The 16767-nt window shown below is 42.8% G+C and overlaps 1 protein-coding gene across 1 annotated transcript in view; it reads left to right on the top strand.

The window, feature by feature from the left end:
• NWD1 (NACHT and WD repeat domain containing 1) overlaps positions 1-16767 on the top strand; it is a 98275-nt gene that overhangs the window by 54170 nt on the left and 27338 nt on the right. Inside the window, exons 15-16 of the mRNA XM_056518149.1 lie at positions 9114-9236; positions 14916-15112. Coding sequence (XP_056374124.1) covers positions 9114-9236; positions 14916-15112 — 320 coding nt within the window. The remainder of the gene's footprint in view (positions 1-9113; positions 9237-14915; positions 15113-16767) is intronic.

Below are 16767 nucleotides of genomic sequence, written 5' to 3'. Positions count from 1 at the left end.
AATTTCCCCACAAAAATAGTGTTTTTTGGTTGCGCCATACATTTTATGATATAATGAGTGATGTCATTACAAAGGACAACTGGTCGCGCAAAAAACAAGCCCTCATACTAGTCTGTGGATGAAAATATAAAAGAGTTATGATTTTTAGAAGGCGAGGAGGAAAAAATGAAAACGTAAAAATTAAATTGTCTGAGTCCTTAAGGCCAAAATGGGCTGAGTCCTTAAGGGGTTAAAGGGGTACTCCGGTGAAAACCCTTTTTCTTTTAAATCAACTGGTGGCAGAAAGTTAAACATATTTGTAAATTACTTCTATTAAAAAATCTTAATCCTTCCAGTACTTATTAGCTGCTGAATGCTACAGAGGAAATTCCTTTCTTTTTGGAACACTGATGACATCACGAGCACAGTGCTCTCTGCTGACATCTCTGTCCATTTTAGCAACCATGCATAGCAGATGTATGCTGAGGTCAGCATGGTGGCTCAGTGGTTAGCACTTTGCTTTGCAGTGCTGGGGGCTTGGGTTCAAATCCCACTAAGGACAACAATAAATAAAATGTTATTATTATTATTATAATAACGTCAGCAGAGAGAACTGTGCTCGTGATGTCATCAGAGAGCATTCCAAAAAGAAAAGAATTTCCTCTGTGGTATTCAGCAGCTAATAAGTGCAGGAAGGATTAAGATTTTTTTATAGAAGTAATTTACAAATATGTTTAACTTTCTGCCACCAGTTGATTTAAAAGAAAAAAGGCATTCACCGGAGTACCCCTTTAAGGTCTTACAATCCCTTGTTATGGCATATCCCACTCTTCTCTCCAACTCCTGTGTTACCTCTTCCCAGAACTTCTGAAACAGGAATAAATTAAATGTAAGAAATCCGCTGAGGGGCTGCCACATTTAGGACAATTAGAATCAATCCTACTACCAATTCTATACAGTCGATCTGGGGAAAGGTAACATCTTTGTATTATTCATAATCCTATGTCGCTGATTTTCGGAAACTTTGACAATATTACCCCATATATTAACTCATTCGAGACAATAACTTAATTGACATGTCAATGAAAAATACATAAGAATTGCCTTTTAAAATCTACACAAAAATCCACACAATTTGATGAGGATTTTCTGTTGTGAATTTTGGTGCAGAAACATTGCAAGTTTTCCTCTGCAGAAAATTGGCAGCATATCCACCGTGTACGAAAATACCCATACCAAAATAGCAGAGTGCAAGATACTGTATTGAAACCTCATCCACCTGCTATGAAACAAAAAGAATGAAATCCATGTAGAAATCGACCTACTAAAATCCACAACATGGTAATTTTGGTGCTGGATACACTGGATTTATTGTGGATTTAACATACTGACTTCAATTGGAAAATCAAACTTTGCAACAAATCTGCAGAGTTGTGGATCTTGCTGTTGGAATGCTGTGGATCTGTATCCAAAAGTGTGAATTTTTAAACACAGAGTGGGAATATATCATTATTGTATGCCAATTTTCTGGCATAAAAAAGTTGCAGAAGGGAACACTGTGCACAATAGTTCTTTTTCAAATGGATATGTTTTTCCAATTCGGTGCATAAACACTGGAATAAGGCGCTATTCTCCTTGGCACATCTCACTATTCATATGAGATGGAAATTTCCACTCTGTCCCCATAGCAGCCAACTCCAGTGCGAGACCCAGCAAAATGGCATTCTGCGGCTCTGGGTCCCATGTTGGAAATGGATGCCATAGAGATGAAGCTCAGTCTCATAATTCAGGGCCCTGTTTTAGCATTTAAGCACATTTTACAGAAAACTGACTACACCATTAGAGTTACGCTTTACACATACGTGCACACACATATATACACTGCTCAAAAAAAATAAAGGGAACACTTAAACAACACAATGTAACTCCAAGTCAATCACACTTCTGTCCACTCAGGAAGCAACACTGATTGACAATCAATTTCACATGCTGTTGTGCAAATGGAACAGACAACAGGTGGAAATTATAGCCAATTAGCAAGACACCCCAATAAAGGAGTGGTTATGCAGGTGGTGACCACAGACCACTTCTCAGTTCATATGCTTCCTGGCTATTTTATTCACTTTTGAATGCTAGTGGTGCTTTCACTCTAGTGGTAGCATGAGACAGAGTCTACAACCCACACAAGTGGCTCAGGTAGTGCAACTCATCCAGGATGGCACATCAATGCGAGCTGTGGCAAGAAGGTTTGCTGTGTCTGTCAGCGTAGTGTCCAGAGCATGGAGACGCTACCAGGAGACAGGCCAGTACATCAGGAGACATGGAGGGGGCCATAGGAGGGCAACAACCCAGCAGCAGGACTGCTACCTCTGCCTTTGTTCAAGGAGGAGCAGCAGGAGCACTGCCAGAGCCCTGCAAAATGACCTCCAGCAGGCCACAAATGTGCATGTGTCCACTCAAACAGTCAGAAACAGACTCCATGGGGGTGGTATGAGGGCCACTGGCACCCGGTGCTCTTCACAGATGAAAGCAGGTTCACACTGAATACATGTGACATACGTGACAGAGTCTGGAGACACCATGGAGAAGGGTCTGCTGCCTGCAACTTCCTCCAGCATGACCGGTTTGGCAGTGGGTCAGTAATGGTGTGGGGTGGCATTTCTTTGGGGCGGCGCACAGCCCTCCATGTGCTTGCCAGAGGTAGCCTGACTGCTATTAGGTACCAAGATGAAATCCTCAGACCCCTTGTGAGACCATATGCTGGTGTGGTTGGCCCTGGGTTCCTCCTAATGCAAGACAATGCTAGACCTCATGTGGCTGGAGTGTGTCAGCAGTTCCTGCAAGAGGAAGGCATTGATGCTATGGACTGGCCAGCCCGTTCCCTTAGACCTGACTGCGATTGAGCACATCTGGGACATCATATCTCGCTCCATCCACCAACGCCACATTGCACCACAGACTGTCCAGGAGTTGGTGGATGCTTTAGTCCAGATCTAGGAGGACATCCCTCAGGAGACCATCCGCCACCTCATCAGGAGAAGGCCGAGGCATTTTAGAGAGGTCATACGGGCACGTGGAGGCCACACACACTACTGTGCCTCATTTGGTCTTGTTTTAAGGACATTACATCAAAGTTGGATCAGCCTGTAGTGTGGTTTTCCACTTTGACTTTGAGTGCGACTCCATATCTAGACCTCCATGGGTGATAAATTTGATTTCCATTGATAATTTTTTGTGTGATTTTGTTGTCAGCACATTCAACTATGTAAAGACAAAAGTATTTAATATGATTAGTTCATTCAGATCTAGGATGATGTGTTATCTTAGTGTCTTAGTGTTCCCTTTATTTTTTTGAGCTGTGTATATATATATATATATATATATATATATATATGTAGCAAATGAAGAGGGAGAGCAGCACACCGGAGTAGTTAAACACAGATAGTGGGCCCCCTTCCTGGGTCCAATGGAGTAGATACAAGAAGGTTGACTGCAGCACACCAGCGTATTCAGTTGAAGATGTAGCTTTATTCCATAAATATAGTGACTACGTTTCTGTGGTCTCACACCACCCTTATCAAGTCAAAGTGCAAGTGATCTAATGGGGTTTAAATATACATCAACATGTGACTAGTTCATTTTCATACATCATATGGGGCGCATAGACGTAACTTGTATAGACGTTACTTGTCTGGGGTAAGAGGAAATATGTTAATGTAACATCCTAAAAAATCAAGAACAACATATTTCATATGCAATATATTTATTGATTAAAGTACAACACTGTAATCGTGTAGCAACTGGTGTGGGCCAGTATTTTTTAAACAAGCACAAAAATTAGATAGTATACTTAGGATCGAGCATGAGTAAGGCGTGACTAGTATGTCCCTATCTATTAGCCCTGCCTGGCGATACTGTAAGTCCCCTGTCCTAGTGACCTGGGCCTACACTGGAACCTCCTATTGGCCCTAGGCTGTAGAGGGGATGCTGAAACAATACTGTGGCGTCGCCAAGATACAGTTGACCGAGGCTAATAGCCCGACAGATCCAATATACAGTATTTGATCTTAGATATCACGCTTAAGGTGTTTAGAGGTGTAACATACATGTGGTAAAAATAATAATACAGTATCAGAACCCGAGGGGGGTAGCCAGGGGTATGTAGTAGTATTCACGTTTAAAACCCACAATTGTATGTGTTGCATAGGTAGAGATATACTTATGCATTACACAGAGATTGCATTAATCCAACGCGTTTCGCTTATCCGTGTGAGTACAGATAGCTCCTCAGGGATTCTCGTGGAGAATACTTGCAGAAATAAGGTCATGGGAGACCGTACATATAGTAGCAATGCATCATCACATGTAGATTGAAGAAGCGTACATTAGATATACTTGTATGGTGATATGATGAGAGTGACACACTGATCTGGACAGCTGCGTATGAATATCAGTCTTGGGTCCGGGTGCTTGGTGACTCCTCCTATTAGGATGTTGAAAAAGAATCTCCACTCTGATATAGATGAAGTCGAGTAGGTGTAGATACTAGAGATCCCTAGGGCACATGATAGACTGCGGTAGCGGGGTCCCAAGGGGAGAGGTAGGGAGAAGTCCAGAAGGTATGGTTCCGGGGCTGGCGGGGAGGCCCAGGAGAAGTAGGATGGTTCTGGTCCCTCGGCGTCCGGGTAGTGAGGCTGTCCGTGCGTCAGCGTCACTGACGCACGGACAGCCTCACTACCCGGACGCCGAGGGACCAGAACCATCCTACTTCTCCTGGGCCTCCCCGCCAGCCCCGGAACCATACCTTCTGGACTTCTCCCTACCTCTCCCCTTGGGACCCCGCTACCGCAGTCTATCATGTGCCCTAGGGATCTCTAGTATCTACACCTACTCGACTTCATCTATATCAGAGTGGAGATTCTTTTTCAACATCCTAATAGGAGGAGTCACCAAGCACCCGGACCCAAGACTGATATTTATACGCAGCTGTCCAGATCAGTGTGTCACTCTCATCATATCACCATACAAGTATATCTAATGTACGCTTCTTCAATCTACATGTGATGATGCATTGCTACTATATGTACGGTCTCCCATGACCTTATTTCTGCAAGTATTCTCCACGAGAATCCCTGAGGAGCTATCTGTACTCACACGGATAAGCGAAACGCGTTGGATTAATGCAATCTCTGTGTAATGCATAAGTATATCTCTACCTATGCAACACATACAATTGTGGGTTTTAAACGTGAATACTACTACATACCCCTGGCTACCCCCCTCGGGTTCTGATACTGTATTATTATTTTTACCACATGTATGTTACACCTCTAAACACCTTAAGCGTGATATCTAAGATCAAATACTGTATATTGGATCTGTCGGGCTATTAGCCTCGGTCAACTGTATCTTGGCGACGCCACAGTATTGTTTCAGCATCCCCTCTACAGCCTAGGGCCAATAGGAGGTTCCAGTGTAGGCCCAGGTCACTAGGACAGGGGACTTACAGTATCGCCAGGCAGGGCTAATAGATAGGGACATACTAGTCACGCCTTACTCATGCTCGATCCTAAGTATACTATCTAATTTTTGTGCTTGTTTAAAAAATACAGGCCCACACCAGTTGCTACACGATTACAGTGTTGTACTTTAATCAATAAATATATTGCATATGAAATATGTTGTTCTTGATTTTTTCATACATCATATGGTAAGAAAACATAAACAAGATACAGAATAAAAAAATTGTGCTAAAATATGTTAAATGTTAAAATATAGATAAAGGACATAGTATACATGTCCATCAGTGCCATAGTAAATATAAAGTGATACATAGTATTTAAATCTGCAATGTAAAGTTAAAATCACATTAAATATCAAACAGGGGCATCACGACTCACAACTAAACACATTATAAGTAACCAATCATGTTCAGGATGGGGCAGTGGCATAACAAACTTACCTCATAGAAGGTGTAAACACATGCCACAAGTCCGTTAGCGCCAAAGTAGAGCTTCCGCATGTCAAGTGCTGAGCCAATAATCTAACAAGTATGAGGTACACGTAGAAGTCACCTGACACGCTGCTGACACATCCCACCCGCGCATGTGCTGCAGAAGTGGGAGCTCAGCGTGGCTATTTAGTTATGGGGCATGGTGTAAGAGCGCATCAGTGCATAGCTATATATGGAAAGTCACATGGCCAAACAAGAGCACATGGCTAGGCAGCTGTGTCCAACACATGGAAGGTGCAGTGCAACACATGTCAACTAATTAAAATGCAAGAAAAGTAACTGCCAAAATGATAGAGGGATATACAGCAACATGGTTATCATTAGTTATAGTTACAGTAACAAAGTTGTGATTAAATAGTGAGATATATTGAAATCATAAGGCATTCAAAATAAAAAGGACTTTGAGTTAATAGGTAAAAAGCAGGGTCCCCGCTGCTAGTCAAAATAACAAACACACTGGGTAAACCTCAAATCCCTCTCTAAATGATTGGCCTCCACAAAATATTTGGCTACAGGCAGATCCGTCCTTTGCTTACGGATACTGTAGCGATGTTGATTCATCCGGGTTTTTAAATCCCATGTGGTCTCCCCTACATAGAGGAGACCACATGGGCATATCAGGACATAAATCCTGTAGTCTGACGTACAAGTCAGACAGTGATTAATCTTATGGTTTTTACAAGACTGTGAATGACTGAAACATGAGCTTTTGTTCATATAGTCACAATTGACACACTGTCGGCAGGTACCTTTGTGACAATGTTTTTAAAGAAATGTTGGATCTAACCAACTTATCTTTAAGATTGGATGGTCTGCGATACGACAGTAAAGGACGCTCACCAAATTCTTGAATGTCAGGATAACAGGTTTTTAAGATGTCTTGAATGTCGGGATAACAGGTTTTTAAGATGTTCCAATTTTTATTCAGAACACCACCTATAGTTTTGGAATGAGAGCAAAAAAGTTGACACATTGGGGATCTGTGGTTTGGGGTCTTGTTTATTTTGTTAATGGAGAAGCTTGGTTCTATCAAGTGACATGACTCTGGACTTCACCTGAAGTAATAAGAAAATTGGGTACCTGCGTTGAGAAAATGTTTTGACCGTACGGTCCAATGTAGGGGCAAATTTATCATCCGATTCCACGATGCGCCTCGCTCGTAGCATTTGGCTGCCAGGGAGCTAGCGCATCATTGGTCTCGGATGGCAGCTGTCAAAGTGCAATATAGAATTTCAATTTGTCTTTTACAAATAACTCAGTAGTTAGACGGTGACCTTCAACTGAAACTAAGGTGTCCAAAAAAGGAATAGAAGTAGTGGAAGCATTAAGTGTAAACTTTATATTTGGATTAATAGAATTTAAATAAGTGTGAAAAGAATGTAATTGATCCATGTCTCCCCTCCAGACCAGAAACACATTGTCGATGTAATGACACCACCCCAGCAAATTGCTGGAGTGGTGGGAAACATAGATGTGTGTCTCTTCCAGCATGAAAACATTAGCATACGTGGGCACCACATTTGTGCCCATGGCGGTGCCGGATGTCTGAAGGAAGAAGATGTCATTGAACAAAAAATTATTATTTTTCAAAACCATCTCAAGTAACGAAATGATAAAGTCAACCTTGTGCTCTGCAAAATTCGGTTCTAGGCTAGACCTGACAGCCTGTACACCCCCAACATGTGGGATGGAGGTATACAGGCCGACCACGTTAAGCGTGGCAATGATAACATCTGTAGGAACATGAAGATCAGCAATTTTAACAAGAAAATCTGTAGTATCATGTAGGTATGAGCAAGCCCGCATACGGATGTAGAATTTGCTCCACGAAGATAGACAAATGGCTGGTGGTGGAGCCCCGGCCAGACACAATAGGTCTGCGGGGGAGGGGGGGGATGGTCCACCAGCGATTTGTGGATCTTCGGGAGCAGATAAAGTAAAGGGGTGACAGGGTGTAGTACCAACAAATAATTATATATGATTTTGTCAATCAGAGAATTTTGTAAGGCTTGATCCAGAACAGCTTTAATTCTTGAACTAATCACTTGTGTAGGATCTCTACTCAATTTAAAGTATGTGGACATATCTGACAATTGGCGTTCTTTCTTCAAGAACTCAATATTTAATAGGAAGAGGTCAAAGGCGTACTTGTTGAATATTAATTCAAACTTCGCTCTATAGTCCAAATCAAAAGAGTATGCATTGTCACGTGGTTGGGAACGGAGGCCCCTCGGTATCCACTGGGATTTGTAGTAATGGCTAAGTGTGGCCAAATGCAATTTAAGGGACACCAGGTGCTTGGACTCTGTCTTGTACTGTCTTGGAGATCAATAATTGAGGGAGCTTCAAGAAAGGAAACATCGGTCTTAATCCCGCTGAAAATCCTATCGATATCCCCAACCATATCGGAAAATGTATTTGATGGAGCTACTGTTTCAGATACCCCAGCGGAATCCATGGTGCTTGGGTGCAGGCTCTAAATGACCACATATAGGTAGCAAACGAAGAGGGAGAGCTGCACACCGGAGTAGTCATACACAAATAGTGGGTGCAGGCAGTTGTAGGGTCCCCGATCCTGGGTCCAACGGAGTAGACACAAGAAGGTTGACTGCAGCACACCAGCGTATTAAGTTGAAGATGTAGCTTTATTCCATAAATACAGTGACTACGTTTCTAAGTTGTGTGACCTAGATTTAAACCACTGTTACAAGAGGAAAAATTTTAATGTCACCCATTAAAATGTCCCCTGATGGTCTGGGATTCGCCATTACAGACACATAGTATAGTTATATACACTTACTTTTTGCTGTACAGCAGGATTACATACAGTGAAGAGGAGTCCAGAGAGTTTGGGAAACAGCAGCCTAGGAGAGGAGGCGGAAGGCAGGACTGGCATCCTCCAGTATGTGCCCTGCTGACAGGGAACCTGCAGGAACCCCTCCCCCACCTCTCCGTCCCGACCACTGATTAGTACAGCAGACATTAAATTCTTATTACTTTGGATGATGATAAGGACAGAGGGGAAGGGATGCATGAGGGAGACCTACACAGTAATAAGCAGTTGGCCTGAATATGTGGCTGATAAGTATATAGTAGGATGACAAACCTTTTACTCTTTTAGGTATCACTATAATGGAGGTACATCCTGACAAGGATCTTCTTCTGGTCGGATCTGATGATGGAACCATGATAGTTTGGAATATCGAGGACATTGAGGTTGTCCACACACTAACTGGTCATTCAGGTAGTTGTAAGAAAACACTAAAAATAGAACAGTTGAAAAGATCAAACTTTAAAATGTTATGTGCTTTGGTATATACAGTAAATGTCTCAGCAAAGGGTTACAATATGCATGCATTCATAGCAATAAACCAATTATGTGGGGAAAACTTATTCTGTCCCAGCCATGCAATGCTTGTGAGTGAGCAGCAGAAAATAGGAAACGTCAGCTTATCTGATTTATTGGATAGTACATGTTGCATATATGCTGAAAGTATGGTCAATAATTCCAATGTGCGAAGGGAGCGGGCTGGGTGAAACCATAAGTATTTTTAATGAACATTTTCCTGTAATGACAAATCATAGCCTTTCAGTCTGGTGGACAAGATAGTAACAACATATTCTGTCCGGCATATTTCAATACACATCTATCTATTTCATACTAATATTCATATATTCAGCTATAACATTCTTATAAAGATAATACATTATTAGGTGCAGTTCCGTTACTACTAAACTTGTGCCACAGTACACAAATAGTGCAGTACAATCATCTATATATTACCATCAACTCCCACAACAGCCGCATTCACTATACTCTAGCGCCATGTGACACATCCCTTCACTTCACTAACATCTGTGCAGGATTGATCTGCATTCAATTGTTTTACCCTGTTTATTTCCCTTCATGTGTGTTCTCTTACCTGCAAATCATAGCATTTCAGTCTGGTGGACAGGATAGTAACAGCATATTCTGACCAGCCAGGAACAAAAGATTTGTAATTTAAGTTCCCCCCTGCTATTTGCAGCACTCGTTAATTTCTAACGATAATGTGTTTTCCCTTAGTCCTAACAGTAGCACAGATGGGGTATTCCACCCCCCATGAACTGATAGGACAGATGGAACTTTTATTGAATAATAAATTAATTGATTAATTATACACACCCACATGACTCAATATAAAGGAGGGGTCACCCTCTGTCCCCTTGTGTTATAACAAGAAGAACTAATGGAAAAATAATAACAAAATATTAAAACTAAAGACTAATAGGGAGAGAAAGTCATGCTACTGTTAGGACTAAGGGAAAACAAATTTTCGTTGGAAATTAACGATTCCCTTATGTCCTAACCAGTAGTACAGATGGGGATATGGCAAGCAGAATACCCTATGAGGGAGGAATCTCATGCCTGGCAGCAGATATCACTCTCCACCCAAAGGAACTATCAAGTCTGTGGTGGGTGATAAACATGGAGAGTGAACTCCAAGATGCAGCCTTGCATATATGTTCCAAATGAACTAAACTCCTTTCTGCAAATGAGGTTGATACAGACCTGGTAGAATGAGCTCTTACGAACTCAGGAGGCTCCATATTCTGAGATGCCATGGCTTTGCGAATGGCATCCTTTACCCACTTACTGATGGAGGGCTTAGAGGCTTTGTGACCCTTCTGGGACCCTGCAAAGAGAATTAAAGGATTTTCATCCTTCCTAAACCCCCTAGATCTCTCTAAGTAGATCCAGAGGCATCTCAAGATGTCGAGGCAATGCATGCCCCTTTCTTCGACAGTGGATGGACGTGGAGCTAGATCACTTGATTTATCTTCTGGAAAGATGGTACCTTGGGGATAAAAGATGGCATAAATCTTAACAAAATTCTATCTGCTAAATGTTGTGTACAGCTCAAACGCCAAAAGCGCTTGTAGTTCCCCAATCCTCTTTGCAGATGTAATAGCCAATAAAAAAGTTGTTTTAATGGTAACGAACTTCATGTCCACATCTTCCATAGGCTCAAACCCTTGAGCACAACCGATAGGTCCCATGTAGGGATTGGTTGCAAGATTGTAGGTTTTAATCTTGAGGCACCCCTCAAGAATGTTTTGATCAGTGGGTCTTGAGAGAAGGGCTTATTAACATAAGCAGAAATGGCCGATACCTGGACCTTCAGAGTTGAAGCAGACAAATTCTTGTGAAGTCCATCTTGGAGAAAGCTTAGGATGGTAGAGACAGCCTGAACCTCCAAGGGATTGAGAGAGCATCGATTGCCACTGGCTTGTATTCCCTGTAGAGGGAACAGAACCTCTCCAATTTGGCGTTGAACCTTGTCACCATGAGATCTATCTCTGGCACACCCAACCTGAGCGTTATCTCTTTGAATATATCTGGGTGGCGAGACCACTCTGCAGTTAAAAGTCCTCTGCTCAGGTGGTTGGCTATGATATTGAGGGACTGCCGACAGATGGGTGAAGTTGCTCTCTGTCCAATCCAAGATCAGACCTACCTCTCTGAGGAGGTTTTGTGATCGAGTGCCTCCCTGCTTGTTGATATACATTACAGCTGTCATGCTGTCGGATTGGATCTTTACAGCTTTCCCTTGAAGAAGAGACACAAAGGGGAACAATGCTAGCCTGATTGCTTGAATCTCCAGGAGATTGGATGTTAACAATCTCTCTGAGGAGACCATACACCTTGCACTGTCTAATCCTGAAGATGCGCTCCCCAGCATACAAGGGATGCGTCGGTAGTAAGTATGATCCAAGAGGGTTGGATCAGGGACTTGCCATCTTCAAGGTGAGACCACCATCTGAGGGAAGAGAGGGTTGCATAAGACAGGGAGGGGCACTTGTTCAGGCCAGATGGCGGTGATTCCAGGTGGTAAGAACCTCTGATGGAAGAGGGCGAAGATGCCAAAGAGCTCAAGGAACCGCATCCGCAGTAGCGGATATAAGTCCCAACATCCGCATGAGAGTGCGAATGGACATTCTCCGGGGTACTGAAAGAAATTGAGCCAATTCCCCAACCCAAGATTTTCTCTCAGGAGTGAGTTAAGCATCATTGAGACTGTGGGGACTATGAAGCCGAGAAACCTCAATGATGTTGTTAGGAGGAAATTGGACTTGGCCCAATTGACTATCCAACCCCGCTGGTGAAGGAAGGATACGGCTAGCTGAAGATGTTGGGACATGATCAACTGAGAAGGAGCTCTGAGGAACCAATAGTCCAGGTAGGGAACAATGCTGAGCCCCTGAAGCCTTAGAGCAGCTACTACTGCCACCACAACTTTGGTAAATGTGTGTGGGGCCAAAGAAATTCCAAAAGGGAGGGCTACAAACTGAAGGTGTTTTAGAACTCTCCCCACCTGGACAGCAATCCTTAGATATTTCCTGAATACTGGATGAATGGGAATATGGAGGTAAGCATCATTTAAGTCCAGGGAAGCCAGGTAATCTCCTGGTGAGATAAGGTTGACCACAGATGGAATAGTTTCCATACAAAAGCGTTTGTGCTTTACGTACCGATTGAAAAATCTCAGATCTATAATCATCCGCCACTCTCCCGTTACCTTGGGTACTAGAAAAACAACTGGGGGATAGATCCCTGACCCCCATTCTGAGGCAGGAACCTCCTCCAGGGCACCTTTCTGGATGTATTCCAGAATATAAGTTTCCTGCGCACACTGCTTGACTGGAGGAAGAACTCTTGTCTCATACCGCGATGGTGGAATTGATTTGAAATCTATCAAATAACCATCCGAAACTATTCTCATGACCCAAGGATCCTGAATGTGCAGAGTCCAGGCGCTTAGAAAATGGGGGGTAGGATAGGAAACTGGAAAGGTCAAACCAGCAGGGAACCCAGAGCTTCCTGGAAGCCCGCAGTGAGATTTTTTTCTCCTTGGAGCCACGGGGGCACTTACTGCCCCAGCATTGATTACCACAATCTTTCTGTGGTTTAGATTGGGAGGCTGATCTGCCCCCAAAATGCCTGCCCCGACTACAAAAGGCCTGCTGAGGAAGGGATTTACCCTTCTTATCAGACAGGCCCTCCATTATGCGGTCCAACTATGTACCAAAAAGAATGCCGGGTTTATAAGGCACACTACATAAAGTATGTTTAGAAGAGGTGTCTGCCTTTCAAGGCTTTAACCAAAGAGGACGGCGTCCAGCGGAAGACAAGGCCATGGCTTTAGATGCAAGTTTTAGCTGCTGGGTAGCAGTGTCGCAAAGGAAATACATGACCAAATCGGCAGTTTTGAAAGAGGCCAAAATTTCATCTCTAGGGACCTTCTGGTCCAGATCCGTCTGGATGGAAGATCAACAGGTCATGATAAAGTTTGCTACTTCTGAACAAGCAATAGATACAGATGCTGAAGCCTAAGCTGTAGAGTAAGAGTGCCTAAAGGCGCATTCGGCTTTGCTATCCATAGGATGCTGGAAGGAAGACCCATCCTCCAAGGGAACCACGGTTCTTTTTGACATTTTGACACATGTCAAAAATGGGAACAGGGCCCCACAAGGAAAGCTGATCTTCCAGTATGGGAAACAGTCTTAAATCACTTAGATAGGACCAGACCCTTTTCTGGTTTCCTCTATTTCGTTTTTAAGTAAGGACAGTAGGGTCTCATCCGCTTTAAAAGCCTTAGGCCTCTTAGAGGCGGAGAAGGAGGCTTCCCCGGGATCAGCATCCTGGTCCCCTGACAGGATGGATCTTAAGAGACGCTGGAAGATATTGTTCCTTCTTCCTCAGAGGACTAAGACCTGGAGTCTTCCTTATCCTGCATACGGTAGTAGAAACTTCCATTCTTGTTGGAGAAGATGGCCTGGTAGGCTTTTGGGCAACAACTTGTTTTAACTCTTCAATGCTTGCTTGCATAGCTGACATATTAGAAGAGACCCAAACGTACATATCTTGTACAATGGGCTTCGCTTGTTGGGAGTGCAGGAATTTAGCCCTACATGAAGGGCATCTGGAAAAATCATAGGTGTCTTCCAGAGGAAGACTTTTGGAAGACTTTTTCCCCGGACCTTCATGGTCAGCAGAGTCTTCTGTAGACATAATCTGAGGAAGAGAACATAATTACTAACAATGAGGCTCCAAAAGGGAAGCTAAGCAATAAAAGAGGAAAAAAGTACCCAAAGGAAAAATAACAAATTCCTGGCAGGGACTAGAAAAGAGAGTACTTTCTGCAATTTAAGTACAAGAAGCAAAGCTTTGGTATCAAAAAGACAGGTCTGCAGGTAAACCAACAGCACTGCACTCCAAGAGACCGAGTGGTGCACAAAGAAGGTTTAAATATCCTTCCTAATCAGCGCCAAAGAAGCTCCGCCCCCAGGCAGAACAGGAAGAAGACTACAATAAAAAAAAAAAAACGTTTACTGAAGTAGAAAAATAGAAAAACCCCAGAGAGGCCATACACATGCCGATAACCGGTTAGTAAAAAGGAGGAGAGAAACAAATAGGTGCAAAGCACAGGACAAATAAAAAAATAGGGCAGAAAAAAGCTCAAATAAAGTAGCTTCCAAACAAATAACATCAGGGGGTCACCATCTGTCCCACTTTCCGGGAGGACAGAAAAAAGCATAAAGGGGCAGAGGGTGACCCCCTCCTTTAAACTGGGTCATGTGGGTGTGTACAATTAATCAATTAATTTATTATTCAAGAAAAGTTCCATCTGTCCTACCAGTTCGCGGGGGTTTGGAATACCCTATCCGTGCTACTGTTTAGGATGCAAGGGTATATGTCATTCAGACTTTAAACACTCTGCTGCCATCTACTGGCGATTTTGGTGGATTTGCCATGGATTTAACTTTCCTATCATCACAGCTTTACATATTATAAATATGTATTAGTATATTTTAGGGGGTGCCTGTTTTTGACATACCCTACATATAGATCATGGTTTTCCATGTTTGTTTTTTCTTTCAGCTGGAATACGATGTGTAAAAATTTTTGGTTCAGGGACTAGAGCTGTTTCTGGTTCTTTGGATCATACACTGCTTCTATGGAACTTAATAACTGGTAAAAAGTATTTATGTATTCAAGAAGATCACACAAACTATGAAAATGCTTACCTACATGTGGATGAGAAGATTGGAATTATTTACTCAGCATCGGGATCTAAGGTGAAATAATATCTTTGTCTCTAGGGGCTTGTTCATGTATGTGTTAAGAATTTCCATCCTGTATAATGAAAGTGACATTGGTGCAAGATTTGTTGAAGAAAATTTTGTGGGAAACCCCCCAAAAAGCTTTTACCTGTTAAAAAACCTTTTTACAGTTGATAACGGCAAGTTAGCAACGCCACCCTGCCACTTGACCTTACTATCTGCTTTCCCAAGGGGCTACAACTCCCGAGTAGCCTGCACTGCAATCCTCCCCATGTGCTGCATACACAGTAGTTATCTGGGACACAGATCGTTACATACTGTATAGGGGGAGAATTATCAAAATCTGTGCGGAGGAAAAGTTGACTAATTTCGCATAGCAACCAATCAGCTTGCTGTACATGTCAGTCTGACTGATTCCCAGCATTGTCAAACTATGAACCCACATATCTTAAGAACGGGAGGGCATATAAAGAAACTTTATAAATCTGTGTGATAGGGGCACCCTAAGCTATTTAATGATATTAAAATCACTTTATATTGGTCAGAGGTTCTCTTTAAGGGTATGTTCACACTGCGGAATCTCCACAAGCAGAGATTCCGTCAGGCAGCCGCTGCTGAAGATACTTCGCGGTAGGATTGCGGGTCACTGCGCCGTCACCATTGATGGCTTTGCAGTACTCGCGGAATTCCGCGCAAAGAATGAACATGTTCTTTCTTTGCATAGAACTATTGTCCGCCGCTGAAATTCTGCATTGTGAACGAGTCTCGGGGAAGACCCGTTTACACTGATGGGAATGTTCACTGCGCAGAATTCTACTCACGGAATTCCGCTCACGGAATTCCAAGGGAATTCTGCAGTGTGAACATGCCCTAACAAGCAGAAAGAAATAGCACTTGACTGACCCCCATTGACTGTAGTGGGGTATGCTGGGTTTTCATCATGGTGTATGGCATATTACTGGACTAAATGGGCATGAAGTCTGTGATGAAGGCTCTTGAAGGGGTACTTGACTGGAAAACATAAGTTTTATTTTTTTTAAACAACTGGTGCCAGAGAGTAAAATAGATTTTGAAATTACTTCAGTTTGAACATTTTAACCCTTCCAGTACTTATCAGCTGCTGTATGTTCCAAAGGAAGTTCTTTTCTTTTTGAATTTCCTTTCTGTCTGACCAGAGTGCTCTCTGCTGGCACCTCTGTCCATTTTACTAACTGTCCAGAGTAGGAGCAAATCCCCATAGAAATCCTATCCTGCTCTGGACAGTTCCTAAATTGGACAGAGGTGTCAGTAGAGAGCACTGTGGTCAGACAGAAAGGTAAAGTACTGGAAGGATTAAGATTTTTTAATAAAAGTAATTTACAAATCTGTAGAACTTGCTGGCACCAGTTGATAAATTTTTTTTTGCCACAGCTCAAACTTGTAGAAGGAAATCCACTGTAAACCCGCCCGTGTGAATGTACCCTGTACATTCACATGGGAGGGCACCCCAAACCTTCAGCTGTGGCAAAATGACAACTCCCAGAATGCACTGACAGACCGTACATGCTGGGAGTTGTAGTTTTACAACAGCTGTAGGCACACTAGTGGGGAACCACTGAGTTAGAAAACAGACTCTAGCTCAGTGATTCCAACCAATGTGCCTCCAGCTGTTGCAAAACTACAACTCCCAG

This window comes from Hyla sarda, chromosome 1 (assembly GCF_029499605.1).
Source record: "Hyla sarda isolate aHylSar1 chromosome 1, aHylSar1.hap1, whole genome shotgun sequence".
Classification (NCBI taxonomy): domain Eukaryota; kingdom Metazoa; phylum Chordata; class Amphibia; order Anura; family Hylidae; genus Hyla; species Hyla sarda.
This window is presented reverse-complemented; position numbering and strand designations above follow the sequence as displayed.